This window comes from Penicillium verrucosum, assembly GCF_028828655.1.
Source record: "Penicillium verrucosum strain IBT 35672 chromosome Unknown utg000003l_segment0_segment0, whole genome shotgun sequence".
NCBI lineage: Eukaryota > Fungi > Ascomycota > Eurotiomycetes > Eurotiales > Aspergillaceae > Penicillium > Penicillium verrucosum.
The window spans coordinates 1,689,472-1,711,872 of NW_026643212.1; the positions used below are offsets into that span (position 1 = coordinate 1,689,472).

Here is a 22,401-nt window from a genome sequence, read left to right on the forward strand (position 1 = left end):
AGCCAATGACTCATGTGTGATAATGGCCGAACGGACAGAATATGACTATCCCGCCAGCAAATCCAGTGAGGATATCGAATCTATCGAACCGCATCGCAGCGATGGCCCGGCGGGTGAAACCGCAAGATTGGAAAAGCAAAGTACAGCGGCATCGGGGTATTCGGCCTTTGAACAGCGCACACAATCAATAGTCTCGCGCATTCGGAGTCGAGAGCCCGGCCAGACGGCCAAATTCAATCATCCACTCACCCAAACCAAGACAAGTCCCGATGTTATCGTGGATTTCGACGGACCGGATGATCCGTACAGACCATTGAACTGGAGTTTCAGGAAGAAGGCTATCACTACCGTGTTGTATGGATTAACTACTATGGGTATGTCCGCAGGCAATGTCAGGAAAATGATGATGAATCATGGAGAACAACGCTAATCGCCGGTATCAAATTGTAGGTGCGACGTGGGCGAGTTCAATGTATGTGCATTTTTTGCTTGCTTGACGGTTTAGAAATTTATTAAACTAACTACAATGTTAGTTACTCGACGGGCCAGGCGCAGATTAGTGAGGAGTTCGGCATCTCCAGTGAGGTCGCTACACTCGGCACCTCATTACTCTTGTTCGGCCTCGGATTGGGGCCCTTGCTCTGGGCACCTCTCTCTGAGCTCTATGGACGCAAGACAGCAGTTTTACCGCCATACTTTCTGGCGGCCATCTTTTCGTTCGCAACTGCCACCGCAAAGGATGTGCAGACTATCATGATCACTAGATTCTTCACGGGCTTCTTCGGCTCCGCCCCTGTGACTAACACCGGCGGAGTCCTGGGTGATATCTGGACCCCCGAACAGCGTGGAGCTGCTATTGTTGGCTATGCTATGGCTGTTGTGGGCGGGCCTGTAATTGGACCCATCGCGGGTGGTGCCATCGTCCAGAGCGATCTAGGATGGCGCTGGACTGAATATGTAAGTTTTCTATGTCTCTGAGGTTGAAACTATGCTAATATCTACTAGATCACTGGTATCATGATGATGTTCTTCCTAATTATGGACATCGTCTTTGTCGACGAGAGCTATCCACCAGTTCTACTGGTGTACAAGGCGCAACGACTGCGCTTCGAAAGCGGCAACTGGGCCCTCCATGCACGCCATGAAGAGTGGGATGTGACTCTCAAAGAAATAGGCAACAAGTACCTCATCCGTCCTTTCCAACTCCTCGCAACCCCAATCTGCTTCCTTGTCGCCCTCTACGCATCATTCGTCTACGGTATCCTCTATCTCAGTCTAGCAGCCTTCCCAATTGTCTTCCAGGAAATCCGCGGCTGGAACCAAGTGGTTGGCGCCCTCCCCTTCCTCGCCTACCTAGTCGGCATCCTAATCGGCGGAGGTATCAACCTCGCCAACCAGAAATTCTACCTAAAGCGCTTCAAAGCAAATAACAACCGTGCCATCCCCGAAGCTCGACTCCCGCCCATGATGATCGGCTCTGTAATTTTCGCTGCTGGCTTGTTCGTCTTCGGTTGGACAAGTCCGAAGAATTTCCACTGGATCTGCCCGAATATCGGTGCAGTCATGATGGGCTTTGGCTTTTTCACCATCTTCCAGGCAGCTCTCAACTACCTCATTGATACCTTCCAGAAATACGCTGCCAGCGCCATCGCTGCAAACACTTTCCTGCGCTCCATGTTCGCGGGCTGTTTCCCGCTCTTCACAAGCGCCATGTTCCATAATCTTGGTGTTCCGTGGGCTGCTAGCGTGCTGGGCTTCATTTCCGTTGCCCTCATCCCCATTCCATATCTGTTCTACAAGTTCGGCAAGAGGATCCGAGCACGTGGGACGTGGTCTCGAGATTCTGTTTAAAATTACGCGGAATGATTGATTTACATGGTTTTATTGTATATGTTGTGCTGTTTAATATTAGCTGGGTTCTGCGCACATTTACTCGCATTTAATCGCAACGTGGTTGCTCATTGTGGGATGTCCATCCCTTGCATTTGATACCCTCCGAGTTTCAGCCATCTCAGATTCACTCCTGTTGTTTTATACAAGTTTATTATATCACTACGTGGTCTACAAGTTCTACTTTCCTACTTTTCTACGGGGTGGAATATTCAATAGACAAGTTTCCGCATATTAGAGTATAACAAAGAAGTCGCCAGCAGAAAAATAACAAAGTAGATAGTAGACAGGAAGAAAGAGGTAATGAGAGAATACAGTGGGTAAAGACGATTGAATGCCATATGTACCCAATCCAGAGGGCAAAATGCCAAAGCCATAGAATATGATGAAGACACCAAGAATACAAAACGTGGAACATGAACATGGAGACGTAAGAAACGACAACGAGATTTTCTTTTTGGGGTATTTTCTTTTTGCTTTCTGTGTTTTTTTCTTGGCGGATTCGAGCTCGATAGTCATAATATCAAGCTCGAGTGGTGACTGGGCTCCGCCCGGTCAACTTTCGCGCAATGGTCATGGCCGCCTTCGACCATGTCTTCTTCTTTTCGATGCGAGCGACCGGATCAGGCGATCCAGCACCAGTAGCAAGAATGTCGGTTTGCGTGTCATCGTGATGCTTGGCGTTATGCAAAGCCAGCACGGCCATTTGACCAAGGAAAGAAGGATGTTCAATAAGATCCTCGAGACGGACCTTGAGACCTTCTTGCTCAAGGAGCCAGGTGAGCTGGGCCAGATTGAAGACGTCACCACCGAGATCGAAGAAGGAGGAGTCCAACTGGAAGGCGGATTGCTGGGTGGGCTTGTCGGCTTCTGGCTCAACGGGGGCCGTGGTGGTGCGGCTGGGTAGGACCTGGTGCCACGAGCGAGATAGAATGTCTGAATGCACAAGCAACTCTGCGATGGAGCGAGACTTTAGGTGTGCGCTGAGGAAGTGCTCGTCTGTTGGTCGAGGCACGTCGTCGATTGTCTGGGGTGGTAGGGAGCGCAGCATGCTCGCCGAAGGCAGGGACGCTGTTGGGTTGGCCACCAGCGACTGCGCAATTTCACAGGCCATATCGAGAACCTTGGAGGCGAAGAATGGCATCACAGGGCCCTTCTCGGAGTAGCCAATGGTGACATCGAGGCCACGTTCACCTGAGGGACGGGAGACCATGGTGAGATCGGCTAGGTTGTCATTGACGCCAACACCACCCATGCGGTATTTGTTGGTGTCAAGCTCCATGGTTCCCTCGTAGTCGACGTTCTGGTGGAAGACTGAGGTAGTGAAGTAGGTCCAGTCAGGCCAGTCGGTACATTGCTTGATGATCTCCCGGAAGCCCAGGGACTCGAAAGGCATGTTGGAGACCTGCTGATCTTGGAGGTAGCGGAAGAGATCGACACCGGTCCATTTCTCGTCCAGCTTCACGCGCACCGGAATGACATTGACGCATGGGCCAACTGTGTTATCAATACCGGGAACTGTGGCGTTGCGACCGCTGATGGTCAGACCAAACACCACATCGGACTGAGCGGTTAGCTTGGCAAGGGCCAGAGCCCAGGCAGCTTGCATGACAGTTGCGATGGTGACATTGCCAAGGGCAGTGGGGGAGATCTCAATCTTCTTGTGAATCTCGGTGAATGCTCCAACATTCTGGAACATGCTGGTACCCTTTCTGTGGACAACTTGGGTCATGCGAGACCCCTTGAGAAGATCGGTCCAGTGGCTGTAATGGTCTGGGGTGATTGTTCCTGGCAATTGTCGTAAGTAGCCAGCGAAGGGAGTAACCGGGGGCAGCGGGGTGCCTTCATATCCGTGCTTAATGGCAGCCATGATCTTCGGCAAGCACACTCCATCGTATTGAGTGTGAGAAAGACGGACCAAGATACGGTGCTGGTCGCTGCCCTTCTTCTTGACAACGTAGAACTGCACGTACTGCTCGCCTTCTCGTGGCCCATATTCGCGATCTCTCTGTTGGAGGGTCATGGTGAATTCATCAAGAGCGCGGTCAGTCTCATAAACAAAGATGCTGGGGCGGATCTTGCGCAGCACAACCTGGAAGAACTGGTCATGGAAGCACACAAAGACTGTACGTAGAATATCAAAGGCATCGACCACCTTCAAGCAACTCTCACGAAGGCGTCTCAGGTCTAAGGGACCATTGCCTTCAAGGTAGAAGTAGTTAAGCATCCATCGCGACTTGAAGAGAGTTGCCGTCAGAGACATCGCCTGGAAGTCTGTGACCGGGAGGACATCGGCGATACCACCCTTGAAGACACCAATCTTAGGACAGATACCGCTCTGTACTGCGGCGTCATCGATGCACGATGGCCTGAGAACCTCAAGGCTCTCAGTTGAGGGGCTGGGCCCCAATGTCGTGGGCGTAATATTGAGCAAGTCACTATCAACCTCCCTGTGACCGCCAGATTTTAGATCCGCATTCAGCATCTGCTGAGTGACGTTCGCGGCTCGTACTGTTGTCAGCATGTCCTCGAAGACAGGATTGTTGAAGACATCTGCAACGGTAAGGACCAGGCCCTCTTCGCGAGCGGCACTGACCATCTTCATGGCGGTGATACTGTCACCACCCAACTTAAAGAAGCTGTCCTGGTGTCTCACCACGTTGGGTGAGAGACCAAGCGCTGTGCTCCAAAGATTCCACAATTTCCTTTCCACATCGGCCGACATCCCATCCTCACTGGATCGGGAAGTGGCCGAACAAACACCTGAATCATCTGCTCCTTGGATACCTAACTGGTACGGTGAGTCGGGTATGGTATCAGTGTGAGAACCATAGTTTGACAACCCTTCCGTACGGATGGGAGGCACCGTCAGTTTTCCTTCTCTCAACATCTGACCAATAATCTCATGAACACGATCATCAATAATTTTCTGAATAGAACTGCTGTCAATCGCGTCTCCGGTAGACTTTGCCTTGTCAGCCAATGTGGTTTGGGAGCGATCCCAATCCAGTGACTCGGGCTCAGCCTCGGAAGCGAATTTGGAGTGCGACAATGTCGCAGTCGGGGCTTCTATGAAGCCAGTGAACACTTTGGCGATGGTGTCAGCCAGAGCCTGGGCTTCTTCGTCAGACACAACATCGTTCCAGTATCTCAAAAGAATACCCTCCTGGCCTCGGGCGATCTCAACATTCACAGTGACCGCATACTAAATTTGATTAGTATCTGTACAAATCATTGGAAGGGCTAGTACTCACCTCGCTCGGATCATGGGCGTGCTGAAGATCGAACGACAATCCCTTGTCCTTGGCACCACCCGCAACGGAGTGGTTCTGGATTGACAATGTAGTATTGAAAAGGGACTGTCCTTGCCAGCCAAGCTCGTGTTGGATACTGGCTAGAGAGCAGCTTTGGTGGGGAATGCATTGCACATGAGCATCTTGAACATTATTCGACACATCTGCCAAGGTCTGCTGATCGGAGAACTGGACTCGACAGCAAAGCATGTTAATAAAGATTCCAACCATGTCCTGAATACCGTTGACAGGGGCATCGCGACCGGCAGAAAGATATCCGAAACAAACGTCATCGGAATCTGTGAACTGTCGCAGGACGATGGCCCAGGCGGACAGGGTCAAGTTGGCGAGAGTCACAGAGCTGCGCTCGCAGAACTTAAGCAGCTCAGGGAATCGCTGGAAGTTCATCATAACACCTTTCAGTTCCCTCTTGGCTTCGAACCCAGCCGACGGAGCGAGGTGGCATGGGTGAACTCCGCCGAGGTATTGCTTCCAGTGATTGAGAGCGTCACTCTGGCTCTGGGTTCTGATAAACTTGATGTAGTCGCTGAAGCGAGGTCCTGAACCTTCGGTAAGCTTTCGCTCGTAGGCGAGAGTCAGGTCACGGAGGAGTACATCAACCGAGCCACCATCGATAATGGCATGGTTAATCTCCAGCTTAAGGACCACACGTCCGGTATTTGTTTTGCAGACAGTTAATTGGTGAGAAAGCTTTGATTGGCGCATCGCGTTCCTGTCACGAAGAGAGATGGCAGCCAACTTCTCCTCAACCTGTGAGTCTTGACATTCGACGCGCAGGATATTGTCAGAAAGGTTCTTGAGCACCAGTTGATCGAAGGATCCACCAGTGTAATTGCTGTCGACGAAAATGGTTCGCAGCACGGGGTGACGGTCGACGAGGGCTTGCCAGGAGCGGGCGACTCCTTCGGCATTAACCTTGCCAGATTTGGCATCCTTGATCTCAAACACGGTATGGAACATATAGGCATTGGGATCACGGAGCTGGCTGAGCAAGAGGCCCTCCTGCATGGGAGAGCAGGGGTAGATGTCCTCGACGTCATCCTTGTTCCGAATACCGGCCTTACGGAAGGTGCTCGCGGTGAGAATCTGGAGGCCGTGATAGTTGATTGGGAGCAGGGGATAGTCGCTGAGAGTGGGCTCGGGAGTAGCCGTTTTCAGTGTGAGGATATCCTTCTCGAGAGTCTGCTTGCACTGGAGAATCCAGCGGCGGATTGAGCCCTCATGCTGCATTTTGCTGTTGTAGGTGAAGGCAACATTGAGGCGGTCTTTGATTACAATAGCAGATACTTCGAAGAGGGCGAAACGAGCTGTCTGGGGGCCCATGTCACCTGCGACAGCAAAGTCCGAGCTGTCAAAGACGCTACCATGGTGATGGAACAGCGAATCGGCTCGCTCAAGCTGCTGCATTTTACCCAGGTAGTTGAAGAGGATTTCCAACGGGACAGGGAAATCAGCCGCCTGGTCCTGAAGCAGGCTTTTGGCGAAGTAAGGACGTCCGTTATCCACAATTTTGCGTCTAGTGTCCTTGACACGCTTGATAATGTCGTTTAGGGCACCTTCTTGTGTTAGCTTTCTGTTGGCAATAAGAGGCAGGGGGAACTTACGAGCTTCCGGATCAACTAGCAAAGGTGCCATGGTGGTAAACCAGCCAACTGTTCTGGAAAGATCAATATCGGCTTCCCATGGTTCTCTGCCGTGTCCTTCGTTGTAAATAGTCGGCACCTTGCGATCGGTGAAGGTCCGACCGAAGGAATGGACGATAGCAGACAGCAGGATGTCAACAGTGTCAGTCCGGAAGACAGTGTGGCAGTCATCCATGATAAATTGGGTAGTATCCTCGCTCAACGTGAAGGATTCCATCTTGATATCTCCATACACATTTGGTGAGTCTTGCATGCCCCAGTAAAGCAAGTTCGGCTTTTCGGGGGTGAAGGGCAGGGCAATAGCCGCATCGTGCGTCTTTGATCTCTCGGTCTGCATGGCACACCAGCTTTGGAAGGACAATGCCTTTTCGAGTGAAAGAGATCCGGAAACCACGAGCTCTTCGAGGTCCTGGAGCACGATGCGCCATGATACCATGTCAATGCACAGATGATGAGCGACGAGGAATAAGACCTGACCGCCGGTGCGAAGGTTAAACAGATCGGCTGCTAGGATAGGTCCATTGAGAGGATCCAGGCAAGTTTGACTGTCAGCAATCTTCGGAACCATCGCTCGAGTGTCGCCCACAGAGTGAACGCGGAATCGGAAAGATCCATCGACCTCCTGTGAGGATGAGTTAGAACATGTTTGAAGAAGGTTTTTCGGTGAGCTTACCCCTGCGGTTTTCTGTTGCCAGGCGCCGTCATTAGATTTGCTGAAGCGTGCGCGGAACATCGCATGCTGGCTAATAACAGCCTTGAGAGCGCGCTTGATGACCTCGCCCTCACAACGACGAGCGACTCGAACAGTGATGCTCTGGTTGAACCGAGCAGCGCCCTTGAAATAGTCCGAGCTCTGGAAGTAGAGTCTCTGGACAGGCGAAAGCGCAAAGCCTTCGCCAGACTTCTCTTCACGTCTAGCGACAGGTGCCTTGGCACTGGCGGTTTGCGCAAGTTCCTTCACTGATCTGCTCTGAAGGATGTCGTGCAGTGTCAGAACCAGTCCCTGTTTACGAGCGCGAGAAATGACAGCCATCCCAGTAATGCTGTCGCCACCTGTGAGAATCAGTTAGTAGGGTCGCTAGTTCGAGATCATTAAATTGGTACTTACCCAAGCTGACGAAAGAGCGGTCGACATTGACCTTTTGCAGGGAGACATTCAACACCTGCGCAAAGATATCGCGGACGATGTCGAGCGATCCATTCTTCTCTTGTTTTTCTTGAGGCTTCTCTTCCGTCTTGCCACGCTTGATGCGATCGTAATCCGCCATGATACGGTCATAGGACACATCATCAATATCCTCAACCCAAGAAGTGATCTTCTTCCGATCAAGCTTTCCAGAAACGAGCATAGGGAGCTTCTTGATAAGAGCCCAAGTCTGCGGGACCATGTAAATGGGCAGCTGGTTCTCAAGATTCTTCTGCACGTCGACGAGCTCGTTATAAGCATGACGCTCGAGTTCATCCTCATCCACAAGCTCGCAGGGCTTGTCAGAAATCAGCTTGGTGTCAGCTGCAACACTGTTCAGAGACATGACAGTGACGAGGCGCTGCTTAAGTGGGCCATTCTTGGGGAGCACTACGACCGCGTGCCGGGTAAGAATATCCTCAGAAAGGCGGTGCTCGATCTCACCAAGCTCCATCCGCTGGCCATGCAATTTGACCTGATGATCCTTCCGGCTGATGTACTGAACAGAACCATCAGGGTTGTAGTAGCAGAGATCGCCAGTCTTGTAGATTCGGCGGGGACCAGGGACCGCGGGGGTGAAGTCCTTGATCCAGGCAGGGTCCGTGGTGAATGCTTCTGCGTTTTTCTCGGGGTTTTTGAGGTACTCCCTGGCCAAAGGAGCACCTTCGAGTGCAAGCTCACCGACGGCACCCAGTGGGGTCAGCCGATCGTGGTTGTCGGGGTCAACAATCCAGGTGAGAGTGCTGGGAATACCGTAACCGATACGGCCGGGATCACGATTGGAGGCGACAGCATTATCGACCACAGCGAAGACACAAGTCTCTGTCGGCCCGTACCCGTTCATGAGGTGGACAGAATTGGCCCACTTGGTGATAACTTCATTGGACATCTTCTCACCACCACAAACGAGGTGCTTCAAGCAAGGCACCGCGGATGGCTCGATGATGCTGGCAATTGAAGGGGTGAGGAAAGTCCAAGTGACATTGAGTCGACGGATTGCGCCGGCAACATCATTCAGACGGTCGTCTTCGCTGGGAACACAGATGGTACCTCCGACCATGAGAATTGCAAGCGTCTCCATAACAGCAGCATCGAAAGTGAGGGAGGCGAATTGGAACACTCTCGAGGTCTCATCCATGCGAACCCATGGCGCGAATGCCATGATACTGCTGACCACATTGCGGTGCTCGACAATAATTCCCTTGGCTCGACCGGTGCTGCCAGAGGTGAACAATGCGTAAGCCATATTGGAGGGCTTGACTTGAGTGTGGCGACGGCCAGATGATTTGAGAGCTCCATAGGCCTTGATTGTCTCTTTGCTGATTGGGACAACAGTCTTCACAACTCGGCTGTAACGACTTGTGTAGTTGGGGGTGCATAATATCATATTGGCACCGACATCGGCGAGAATTTCCTCGTGTCGCGAGGTAGGGTGGGAGGGATCCAAAGGCACATACCCGCCGCCAGCGATGAGAACACTGATGAGGGTGACCATTGCCCAAGCCGACTTGTCTAAACAGACTGGAACGAAGACCTCTGGTCCAACTCCGCGAGAGACCAGGTAGTTGGCGAAGCCAGAGGCGAGATCCCAGAATTCTCTGTAGGTGAGGTCGCCATCCCAGGCACAAACAGCCTGGGCATTTGGAGTCTCGTCGGCCTTCTCACGAATGAAGTCTTGCACAGTCCGTTCCACAGTGAGCGGAATGCGTTCGTTCCATGTACCGATTTCAGCTTTATCTTCAGGGCTAATCACCTCCAGGTCTCCGAGCTTGCTCGTGCTGTTCTTGGGCAGGGCGATCAGTTGCTGCAGAACATGGGCAAATTGTTCAGTGATCCGCTTAGTCTGCCATCCGTTGATGACAAGTTCATCGTGGTGCACAGTGAATGAGATGCTCGTCTTGGTGACACCACATTCGACGACAAGAGGGTGGGTGAAAAAGTCTTCGCTTGTTTCACGTTTCTCATCGATCCAGATCTTGTTGTCAAGCTCACCATCGCCTGGCTGGATCACGAGCAGGTTCTTGAAGTCGCAACCTGTCGCAGTATCCTTGTTCAGCTGCCGGATACGTTGAAGACCACAGTGCAAGTGTGGGATCATCTCCGTGGTAGACTGGTGAATCTTCTGCAAATACTCCATGGTCGGCGCGGCGTTGTCAACCTGGACACGGGTGGGGACGGTGGTCAAAACAGGGCCAGCAATATCTGCAACACCGGGAAGATCGATGTTTCTGCCCGACAAAGTCTCGCCAAAGCATACATCACCAGATGCGGTGTGCGTCGCAATGACGATTGCCCATGCAGCGCGCATGAGGACAGGGATCGTAAAGTCGACGCTGTTGCTGGAGCGAGAAACCTTCATGGTGTGGTGCTGCGTGTTGCCAGCACGCATAGCATCAGGGACCGCATTCTTGTTCTCAGGGAAGGGAGTGCTGGACAGGTCGGTCAAATAAGACTTCCAGAAAGCGTCAGACTCCTGCATATCCTTCTTGACTAAGTAGTCGATGAACAGACTGTAAGGCGTGCCAGCACGCTTTGTCTGCGAGGCAAAGTAGTTCTCTTCGACCTTGCGGAACACCAAAGGAATACTCCAGCCATCATAAAGAGCGTGATGAACGGACCACACGAAATAGCTATCAGAGGAGCCACGCGGCTGCACCATAGCATACCCAGTGAGAGGTGCTCCATTTTGCTTTGGGAGGTGAAGGAAGTCGTAAGGCAAGGCATCGAACGACTCTGCCTCGACCCATGCGATGGGACCATCCTTCAGGACAACTTGAGCAAAATTCATAGCCTCGGTGTGGACAATGCGAGTGCGAAGGATTTCCAAGTCCGCCACGGTTTGTTGCCAAGCCTCTTTGAATTTACTGACATCTATGCCAGCAGCAAGGCGGAAGGAGGGCTGAGCAACATAAGCACCATTGTGTTTAATGGAGAGCGTCAGAAGACCCTCCTGCACAGCACTGCAGGGGTAGATATCGCTGACAAGGTCCTCGGATACTTCGCAGTTGTCGGTGACTTCGTCCATCACGTTTTCGAGGGAAACCCCAGAGGGCAGCAGAGAGAAGGGCTTGATGTTTTCTTTCTTAACCCCAGAAGCTGCATCAGACACGACGCAACTCTTGGCCATGTCAATCAAGATTGGGGAGTTGAAGATGCTCGATACGGTAAGTTCGATACCCTCTGCTTGAGCAGCGCCGACAAGATTCATGGCGGACAAGGAATCACCACCCAGACCAAAGAAGCTGTCATCGGCGGTCACAGAGCCAGCTTCAAGCTCGAGTGTCCGTTCCACGAGGGCCACGAGCTGAGTCTCTAAGCCGGTGGCGAGGGAAGCCCCCTTTTTGTCGGAGGTGTTAAAAGTGATGTAAGACTTGAGAGTCTCCTTGGACAAGGACTGTACCATGGCCCGCAGTCTTCGGCGGTCGATCTTTCCGGAGGAAGTGAAGGGCAAGTTGCGGATAGGGAAGAATAGTCGGGGCATCATGCTCTGAGGAAGAAGGTCGGGCAGAGAACCCTTCAACTTCTGAATAGCATCCATGTTAGACAAGGAGATGGGCAGTAGAAGGGCATCGGCCCCAGGAATGGTGGGGGGCGAATTGATCGCTGCTCCCCCCGTTGGAATCCGGGTCATGGACGGTGAAGAATGCGGCGAGGCCCTTGGCAATGGTCCGTTCCTCCGGGACAACAACATCAACAGCGACCTGAGAGTCTGGGGGTAGGCAGCGCAGACACTGTTGTTCAATTTCCTCAAGTTCAATTCGCTGGCCGTTGAACTTGATCTGAGTGTCTTTGCGGGCGATGAAGGCCAGACTACCGTCGCTGTTATAGCGAACCAGATCACCAGTGCGGTACATACGATCGTTTCGCTTGAACACGCCCTGCAAGCCAGCATGACGGTTCCAAGTAGGGTTCTCAAAGAAAGAGGCCTTGGTCTTTTCCTCGTTGGCAAGGTATCCGCGCGCGACGTTACTTCCTTCAATAATCAGTTCGCCCACTGCGCCAACGGGCAGAAGGCGGTTGGAATCACTCGGATCTACAATCCAAACTCTGCAGTTTGAAGATGTTCCGATGGATGTGGGATCATCATTGACACGGTTGCCATCCCAATCAACCTTTACACCAACTGTAGCGATGACAGTGGCCTCCGAGGGGCCATAGGCATTGATGACGCACCGGTCTGCCCAGCGGTCAATGTGGTTGGCCGGCATCTTCTCGCCTCCTGTGATAATAACCTTGAGAGTGGGAACGGTCTTCGGCTCTAGGGTGTTGACAATCGCAGGAGGTGCCGAGATGTAGGTGGCTTCCATGCGGCGAATGGCGCCACCCAGGTTGTTCATACGTTCCTCCTCGCTAGGGATACAGACACACCCACCAGTCATAAGGATCATCATGATCTCCATGATGCTCACATCGAAGGTGTAGTTAGAAAATTGCAGAGCACGGGTTGTGGAGTTCATGCGGAGGGAATCGATCATGGCGATCGCGGTAGTGCTAAGGGCAGTATGCTCGACAACAGTTGCTTTCGGCTTTCCGGTAGTACCAGAGGTAAAGATAGCATATGCAGCATTGTCCGGGGTAGGACGCACTCCGGGTAACGCCAAGGGCGAGTCAGAGAGTTGGGAGATTGAAGTCTGGCAGACAGGGAACGATTTCGCGCAGAGCTTCGAAACTTTGCTGTGGAGTGAAGAGGAGCACAAGACAAGGTTAGCACCAATTTCATCAATGAGCATCTTCAATCGAGATTCGGGGTGAGAGGGGTCAATCGAGACGAAAGCTCCACCGGCCTTGAGAACAGCCAGCTGAGCAACGACAGCCCAGGCTGACTTCTCGAAGCACAGCACGACGAAGGCCTCAGGCTTGATTGCAAGACTGGACAGATGGCGAGCCAACCGACTGGAAACAATCTCAAGCTGCCCGTAGGTGAAATTCTTGTCCCAGGAGCAGACGGCTTCTGCGCGTGGGTGCAGCAGAGCCTGCTGTTGAATGAGCTCGTCGGCGCACTTTTCTACTCTAGGAGGGGAGGCCGCATTCCAATCGCGGATTTGGCGAACTGAGCGCTCGGGGAATACATTGAGGTCCCCGATAGTACGGTGACGGAGGTTGTGGGCAATCAGATCATCCAAAACTTGGTCAAACATATCCATGACATGATTGATCTGGAAGGAGGAAAGGGTTTGTGTGGAGTAGTTGAAGTGGACCTGGGCGTGTGAATGCGAGACCTCAGCTTCAACCAAGATCTTGTAAGCAGTTGAGCTGCTTGGTTCACGCGTGGTGCCTTTGGGGAGATTGGCAGCCATGCGATACATCAGCGAGGTGTTGAAAAGCATTGTATCATCGAGTCCAAGCTGGTGTTTAATAATGTCCAAAGCAGCGGCGTTCAATGCGCTGTTCTCGGAGTCCTTCTTTGCTTTTTCGAGAGTCTCTTGCAGCTTATGCTCGTTCTGAACGAGGAATCGGCAGGTGGCAACGCCTTCAGCCTCCAATTTCGTCTCCGAGGCTGAGGTAGAATACCCAAAACACACATCGTCTGAGCCCGTGTACCACCGGAGGACAACAGCCCAGGCAAACTGGAAGAGAGTTTCCACGGGGAGGCCAGACAATCTGCTGAAGGCGTGGATGTTGGCGGTCTGCTTGTTGAGGGTGCGGGTGGAGCGGTTGTTGTCGCTTGCCCCATGAGAGAGTGCCGGGAAAATACAGGGCTCAACATCGGCGAGGTACTCCTTCCAGAAAGCCACATTGGCTTCAGAGAGACTGGCATGCCGAGAAACGCGGTTCCTGACCTTAGATCCGTTCCAACGCTTGATCTCGAAAGCCTCGATAGCACTGCTTGAAAGCGCTTGTGTTTCGGTTTTGAGGGCCTGGCGGTTTAGCTTTCCACATAGGGTCAACGGGAGCGAAGAAATGGGGATGTAGAAACTCGGAACCTTGCTACCAGGAAGACTGGTACTCAGATTGGCGTGCAGGCTAGAAACAACTTCTTTCAAAGGAAGAGTGGCGGACTGGAGAACGCGATCTCCAGAAGTGACCGGGTTGGTGTCTGAAGAAACCACGAAAGCAACCAGAGCATTGGTCTTCACATTGGCGGGTAGCAGCTGGATACTCTCCACAACGCACTTCCTCTTGTTGTCCAGGAAGGAATCGATGCGCGCCTGAGTCTGAATAAGCTCACTAGCCAGGGCAGATTCCTTCTTATCGTGCTTGCGACCGACAAAAACGAGAGAGCCATCGGATTTGTACCGAACAAGGTCTCCAGTCTTGAAAAGGCGGTGCTTAGCCCCGTCTCGTTGCCCAGAAAGCCAAGAAGCATTGTGGAAGAAGTCTTCGCTGTCAACGGACTGTTCGTCAAGGTAGCCGCGGGCAAGAACAGGCCCTTCGAGCACCAGTTCTCCAACACTGCCGATCGGAACAAGACAATCATGGTTGGAGGGGTCAACAACCCACGAGACACAAGAAGTGCTCTTTCCAACAAGGGCAGCCTCGTTTTCATCCTGGGAGCAGAACACGTGGAACGATGCAGCCGAGCTCTCACATGTTCCATACAAAACCTGCAGTTGGAGATCGTCCGTCTGCCAGTGGTCGAGGACGCTCTGAGAAACAACTTCGCCGCCCAAGGCAATCGATCGCAGTCCTGGGACATCCTTGGGAGAGAAGAAGCTTGCGGCGGTCGGGGTTATGCTAGCAACATTAACATGGAATGCATTGATGGAGACAGCCAAGTTGCCGGGGTCGATATCAGCCGGAATGCAAATGCAACCACCCCACATGAAGGTAGCAAATGCCTCCACGATAAATGCATCGGATGTGTGAGTTGCAAACTGCAGGGTCCTGGAGACATCGGCAATTGCCATCGTTGTAGCGAATGCCTCGGCGCGAGTCATGACAGTTGAGTGGTCAAGGACGACACTCTTAGCCGGGCCTGAGGTTCCCGCAGTCATAGCAACATACGCGATGTCGGATGGCTGTGCCATGGGGTTAAGAACCTCGTCGGCGAGGTACTCAAGAAGAGACTCGCTTACAGGGATGACGTACGGCACGGCATCCTCGAGGACCTGAGCCTTTTCTGGGGCAGCCAGAGCGACTTGCACGGCGTTGTCAACAATCCACTTCTCAACAAGAGCGAGGCTCTCGGGTGTGTCAACTGGAATACAGCCACCACCGGCTTTCATAATTGCCAAGGTGGAGACGATGTTCCACACGGACTTTTCGAAGCAGACGGGGACCAGGGTTCCAGGACCGACACCGAAGGTGACAAGGTAGCTTGCCAATCGAGAGGAGAATTGATCCAACTTCGAGTAAGTCAAGTTCCCATCCCAAGCTGTGACGGCCAACGCATCAGGGCGCTTCTTAGCCATATCTTGGACAACATGATGAGCGCACTTCTCAAAGGGTTTGGGCGTCTTGCTGTTCCACGCCATGATCTGTGTTCGGTTTTCGTCGCTCAAGTTGTCTAGCTGGCGGATTACGCCATCAACGTTCGAAACAATGTTCTCGAGGCAACGAAGATATGTATTGGCCACGTTTGCAGCCTGTGAATCAGAAAGGTTGGTAGTCCAGTAGTTGAGGTCAATGCGAGCGGTTGTATCCATTGCTTCGATGTTGATGAAAACCGGGAACTCAGCGGGATCGTGGATTGAACCAACCTCAACACACTCGATGTCACTGCTGACAGCATCCTTAGAACTAGGCAGTCTGCGATAGGAGACACCGGAATTGAACAAATTGGTGTCTGACAGCTTCAAGGCATGCTGAATGTCAATCAGCGAAGTGTGGCGGTATGCAAGGCTCTCCACGTAGTCATTCTGGATTTGATGCAGCACATCACTGAGCTTTGCGTCATCGGCAACCTTCATACGGCAGACTAGAAGGTTGATAACCGGTCCAATGACCCACTGGACGCCCTCAGCAGACACATCACGCAGAGAGGCCATGTAACTGAAGGAGACATCGTCAGATCCACAGAAGGCGCGAAGAGTCAGGCCCCAAGCGGCATTGAAAACATTCGCAAGAGTAATTCCGCGCTTCTCGCAAACAGTCTGCAGTTCATTGAGCGCTCCAAAGTTGACCGGAACGGAGCGAAGTGCCTTGGCCGACTGTTGGCCGTCAGTGAGGGCAGGGAAGTGGCACGGCTTGGCTTGATCCAAGTACGAGCGCCAGTAGTTGATGCTGGCTTCCTTTGGCGCATCTTGGAGATATTGCATATAATCCTTGAACAGAGGCTGAGGGCCTTCCTCGAGTCTGCCAGCGTATGCGAGCTGCAAGTCACGGAGGATGATTGAGATAGAGTTACCGTCCATCGCAGCATGACTCATCTCAATGCGCGAAAACAGTCTGCCACTGGGTGTGTGGCAAATGGTGAAGCGATACGCTGGTGTGGACTCGCTGTAATCCTTGGGGTCTTCCTTGTCAAAGGTGGCAAGCACATCCCTTTCTCCTGAAGACTGCAAGAAGACTGGAGTAGCATCATAGCTCTTCAGCACGACCTGGCAAAAGGGGTCTCGAGGGGTGAGGTTCTCAACGAAGATGGTGCGGAACATCGCATGATGAGAGACAACCTTTTGCCAAGCATTTACCAGGCGATCGAGATTCGGGGGGCTAGATCCAGTGGCCTTAATCTCAAAAGTGTCATGGACAGCGTAGTACGAGCTATCACGCTTGCGACCAAGGAGGATACCCTGCTGCATGCGAGAGCAAGGGTAAATATCCTCAACAAGGTCTGGCGAGTCAATACCAATAGCGGGCAACTTCTCGTTGAGCAACTTCTCCAAGGTAGGGTAGGTTAACGAAAGCATGGGGAATGAGCTGAGAGTCAAACGCGGGCCGAGGGTAGGAAGCTGCTCAGCAAGAGTTACAAGCAGCTCTCTGCATTCGGAAACCCATCTGTGGATACGATTCTGGTGCTCCATGAACTTATTGAAGGAGAAGTTGAATCGAACCTTTCCAGCAACGACCATCGCAGAGATCTCGAACAAACCAAAGCGCGGAGTATCGGTTCCAAAGTCAGCGGCGCCGCCTCCTTGGCCAGCTTCGCCAGCCATCTGATCAACAAGCTGGAAGACACCATCCTTCCTCTGCAAATCGCGATGTTGACCGACGTAGTTGAACGACATCTCGAAGGGGTGTGGGTGCTCGGATTGTTGGTTGCCCTGGGCTGGCAGAACCCGGCCGGTGAAATCGGCGCGACCATTGTCTGAAACACGGCGACGAAGATCCTTCACCTGGATGAGGGTATCAATGGGGTTATCTGACTTGTATGCGGACAAGAAGATTGGGTGCAGAATGGTGAACCAGCCAACGGTGTGCGAGATATCAATAGATGGGTCCCAGACTTCTCGTCCGTGACCTTCATTGTAAATCGTTGGAAGAGAACGATCGGGGAAGGCGCGGCCAAATGAGTGGAGCATTGCTGCGAGGAAGAGGTCAATTGGCTCCGTGCCAAGGGCTTCATGACATTCGAGAAGAATAGCATTGGTGTGGGCGTGGTCGATCTCAAACGAGGCACAATCCACATCGCCATACGTGGTTTGAGTGTCCTTAAGCCCCCAGTAAGCAAAGTCGGGTATTGCCAGAGCCTCAGTTGCGACTTTATCCTCGGCCCGAAGTGTATTACAGTGCTCATTCTGCAGGCGGCACCAGGTCTGGAAAGGCAAGGAGGCGTCGCTGGTTCCTGTCTTCTCGGGGTTTAAGATGATGTCTTCTAAATCTTCCAGAATGATTCTCCACGACACGATGTCAACAACCAAGTGGTGAGCTGTCATGGACAGGACATTAGGCTGACCCTTCACCAAGAAGTAATCGACTGCTAGCAAGGGCCCAGAGAAGCAGTTGATAGAAGATTGGCTGTCTGCGACATGGATCTTGACCTCGTCCATGCTGCCAAGGGTGTGCATCCGCCACCTGTAAGATCCCTTGATATCCCGAGTGATATGTTGACTAGATGCGGTCGCGAACCCTGTGTCCGTGAATCGTGCGCGGAGCATAGAGTGGCGGGATATCAAAGTTTCCACGGCCTTGCGGAGGGTTGGCTCGTCGACAGGTTTGTTCAAACGAGTGAGGATTCCTTGATTGAAGTGACCTTGGCCCTCTTTACGTACACCAAAGTGGAGGGTCTGGATGGGTGACAAGCTAAATGGTTCATCAACAGCTTCTTCATAAGTCGTAAGGTGATCGATTGTCTTTGCGCGAGTTGCGAGGTCGCGAATTGATTTGCTGCGCAGCAGCTCCTGTACAGAGAGGGAAAACCCACGCTTCTTGCAAAGACCGATACATGTCATAGCTGCGATCGAATCACCACCGAGGGCGAGGAAGCCCGCGTTCAAATCCAGCTGGTTCTGGGGAATGTTGAGGACACGGCTATATACAGCTGCCAAAGCTTCCTCTCTGTCGTTGGCGGGCTGGGAGGCCTCTGCGCCGACGGTTGCAACGGAGCCATTGTTCTGAAGATCTGGGTCGTTCTCCATACCTGCGACCCAAGTGGAAATACCCTTGCGGTCTAGTTTCCCTGATGGCAGAAGTGGCAGAGCTTCAACACACAACCAAACCGCAGGGACCATATAAGTGGGGAGACGAGCCGATAGTCGCTCTCGGATTCCTGGGACAAGCTCGGCCTTTTTCGAGGTGGAGACGAGTCGTAGAGGCTCCAGGTCTGAATCGGACTGTTCTGCAAGCAAGCCAGTGGAAGAGACAACTGCCACGAGGCGTCCCTTAGAAAACCCAGTCTTGGGGAAGAAGACGGAGCAATGAGTGACGTTCAAATCCTTGCTGAGCTGATTCTCAATTTCGCCGAGCTCGATTCGTTGTCCGTGGACCTTGACCTGCGTATCCTTGCGACCAATGTAATTCAAGGCACCTGAGTCGGAGTTGTACCTCACCAGATCACCTGTCTTGTAGAATCTACGGTTAGAGCCACTTTCAGTGTCCAATTTAGTCCAAGCAGGGTCGTAGATGAACGATTCGTTTGTCTTTTGTGGATTATTCACGTAGCACCGGGCCAGGGGTGGGCCTTCCAAAAGTAGTTCTCCAGGGCAGCCCACGGGCACCAGTTCATCGTGGTTATCAGGGTTCACAAGCCAAGTTCTCACACCAATAGGCAGGCCGATATCTTTACAATCGGTGTCAGATGTAACATTGGAATTCAGCACGGATGCCACGCTGGCCTCGGTAGGTCCATAACCATTGACCAATTTGATTTTGGACCAAGTAGTCAGCTGTGACTGCGACATTGCCTCCCCGGCCAGAACTAAACTCTTCAGTCCTGGAACACTCTCGATTTCAATAAAGCCGATGAATGATGGGGTGAAGCAGGCTTGGGTGACTCGCATCTCGTTGATCGTAGTCACAATATCGTTGAGTCGAGCTTCCTCGCTCGGAATACATACACAGGCACCATGAATAAGCGGCGTCAAGGACTCTGCCAAACTGGCATCGAAGGTGTGCGCGGCGAATTGAAGGCATCGCGACTCGCGATAAATCCGCAAACCGGGTCCATGCACAATTGCCCCAGACAGGAACGCGCGGTGCTCCAAGAGGGTTCCCTGCAAAACATGAGTCAGCTATTGTAACAACATTAAAAATATTAATATTAATAAAAGACTGACCTTGGGTTCTCCTGTTGATCCAGAGGTAAACAGAACATAAGCGGCATTTTGACTGGTGACACCGGACGCAAGATTGACATTGTCGGCGGGGTCAGACAGAGGATCTAGAGTATCAGCACATAGAGGTATTAAAGTGTTCACGATCGGTCGGAATTTATCAGCCAGATGCTGAGAGCACAACACAACGGGTGCCTGAACCGATTGGATGAGAGATTGCAGTCGGGAAGTTGGATGAGTCGGGTCCAATGGGACGAAGGCTCCCCCGGCTTTCATAACGCCAAGCATTGCGACAATGTTCCATTTCTGTGAAATCAGTATAAACAACTTAAATGGAATATTGGAATTAATTCATGAAACAGTATACCACTTACCGATTTATCGAAACACAAAGCCACGCGGACTTCCGGTCCAACTCCCTGCATACGAAGATAGCATGCAAGCTTCGACGCTTGGTGATCCAGTTCGGAGAACGTCAAACTTCCATCCCACGCACACACAGCCTCACGATCGGGCCCACTCAACATCTGATCGTGGATGGCTTCGTGAATGCATCGATCGTGGAGTTGTGGAGTGGTGGAGTTCCACTTGCGGATGCGTTGCCAGTCATTCTCTGAGAACAAATTAAGCTGGCTAATAGCGGTGTTCTCAGCAGAAAGAACTTTGGCAAGCAACTGCTCGAAAATGCTTGCGAGACTCTTCATCTGTTCACCAGACATGTCACCCTTGCGCCATTCGAGGAAGATGCTGATGTCTCCACGCAGCACCTTGACATGAAGGCGGACCTGGCACTGTGGATGGTTAGCCAACTCGATTCTTCTCTAGAGAACTCCCATATCCCATTCGTGACAAATTGGACTAACCTGGTCTGGAAGAGCTGTGGCCAAAATAGGTTTTGAAGGAGAAGCGGGCGGGTCATATGAGCGCAGCATGAAGATGGTGTTGAAAGGGAGATATCCCTCGGAAGCCTCCTCCGAGCTTCCATCGAGCTGGCGATTCGCACTGTTTGCGCGTACCTTATCTACAATTGCTGTGAGAGAGTCGTTGTCATTGATGGATATACGGATCGTCGAAACGTTGACGCCGGTAGAACGCTGTACAGATGATTTGGGAGAGCGCGAGTCGCCCTCGAGATGTTGGTAACCGAAGCAAATATCTTCGGAACGCATATAGTAATGCAACAAGAGAGCCCAAGTGGCTCCAAGCACTGGGTCCAGACGGCCTTCGTTCCATGCGGTTAGTAACTGCGCATGTTGAGCAGCCGTTGGTCTCGTCTTCATCGACACTGGGCGTTTAGGCCCGTCAATCGTGGAAGCGAACCGGGGAAGATAGCACTTGGTAGATTGAGCCATGACGTCTGATGGCTGGATATTACCAGGCTAGTCTTCTGTGTTTCGTCTTGTTTTTTTTTTTTCCGGTCGATGGGGGTATGTATGTATGAGCCTGAGGTGTAGAGAATGGACGACAGTATAAATTCGACGTTCAAGAGCTCTCGCGAACTTGGACGGTCTCGTCTTATTTTAAACAAACTAAGTGCAGGTAATTTTTATTTTTTTCCCTTAAAAAAGTATTATTTGCTAAACACCTCGAAATAGCTACGTCCGGCCGGAGACTGCATGGCCACACCTCGCCAAAATCCAGTAATAGGCGCTATATTCCTTGCATGGGGTCCAGATGGAAGGGAGAGGGAGAGAGAGAAACCATACGTGGATCAGGTGTACTTGGCTCCCCCTGTGGAACCAGCTCAGACACTTTTTCTGGTTTTTCCGTTTTTCTTTTTATTTCTTTTTTCTGTTTTTTATTTCCGGTACAATTGCTACATCAAATTTCATGTTTTCTATTTTAGACCAACCCTTGGAAATGGACTAGCTTACTCGACCTAGTGCTAAAAGGTCATCATGCAGGGGAATGGCCCATACTCTCTCTCTGTGTGTACTCCCGAATGTTCTCCGGAGTACTACTCTTCCAAGCGAGATGCAATTCCCCCGTTCAGGAACCCTTGCAGCCTGGAACGTGGGCGTAGCGGTCCAGAGCATCCCGTCAGGGCGTGAGGCTTTTCAGCCCCGAATCACGTTTAGATTGAATGGCGTTATCGTTTATACGATGTCCTTCCCCCCCCTCAAGCTTACGAAGTTTCAAAGCTGACGTTTCTGGCTCTGCTGGGCGTGTCGAGTACGCTTAGTGCAAGCTCGCGAACAGGTACATGCCCAGAAAGGATAATACACCATACCCTCACTTCATACCGCAGATATAGGGTTTTGCCTCTCCGGTGCATCAGGCATGGCCACAGGTATACGAGCCTCGTGAGGCTGTCATAGTTTACGGTGTACACCGACTGATGCACACATGGCACTGGCCCCGGACTCTACTTGCTCCCAGCTCACCTCTACTCTGGGAGCTCTAGTAATGGGGGGCCGCATGGCATGGAGATCCGACACCTGGGGTCTGCATCAGTAAGGTGTGGCGAGCTAAGACGGGTCGAATGAGGATTTACCGCGCATTTCAGGCACTACTGCAGCGAGTATGTAGTGGAGGTGGTGATCCCGTCTGGTGATCGCGATGAGAAAAGTTAAATTGGTAGGATCTGACACGATCATGTCTTAGGTTGTCTTTCTGAGGTATAGGATGTTATTCAGGAGTCAAGCGAAAACTCAAAAGACAGGCAGGTTGTGGGGGGCCACTCCCCGAGCTGATGTTATCACGCCCTTTCATACTTCGGATCTCCCGGTCCATAAATCCGAACATTACAGGGGTATATATGAGTAGGATCGGAGGAA

At 52.0% G+C, this 22,401-nt stretch overlaps 2 protein-coding genes across 2 annotated transcripts; one reads left to right on the plus strand and one right to left on the minus strand.

Annotated features, from left to right (window-relative positions):
* Positions 1-22: 22 nt before the first annotated feature.
* N7516_008343 (MFS transporter) lies at positions 23-1,851 on the plus strand (the record flags this gene model as incomplete). The annotated part of the gene is made up of 4 exons (XM_057221062.1): positions 23-374; positions 451-472; positions 534-957; positions 1,006-1,851. The coding sequence occupies 4 exons, from the start codon at positions 23-25 to the stop codon at positions 1,849-1,851; spliced, it is 1,644 nt and encodes a 547-aa protein (XP_057071334.1).
* A 562-nt stretch (positions 1,852-2,413) lies between these two features.
* nrps1 (uncharacterized protein) lies at positions 2,414-20,976 on the minus strand (the record flags this gene model as incomplete). The annotated part of the gene is made up of 9 exons (XM_057221063.1): positions 2,414-5,095; positions 5,145-6,760; positions 6,809-7,469; positions 7,521-7,900; positions 7,956-11,556; positions 11,669-19,564; positions 19,628-19,930; positions 19,999-20,415; positions 20,488-20,976. 9 exons carry the CDS (start codon positions 20,974-20,976, stop codon positions 2,414-2,416), a joined length of 18,045 nt encoding a protein of 6,014 aa, XP_057071335.1.
* Positions 20,977-22,401: the final 1,425 nt, after the last annotated feature.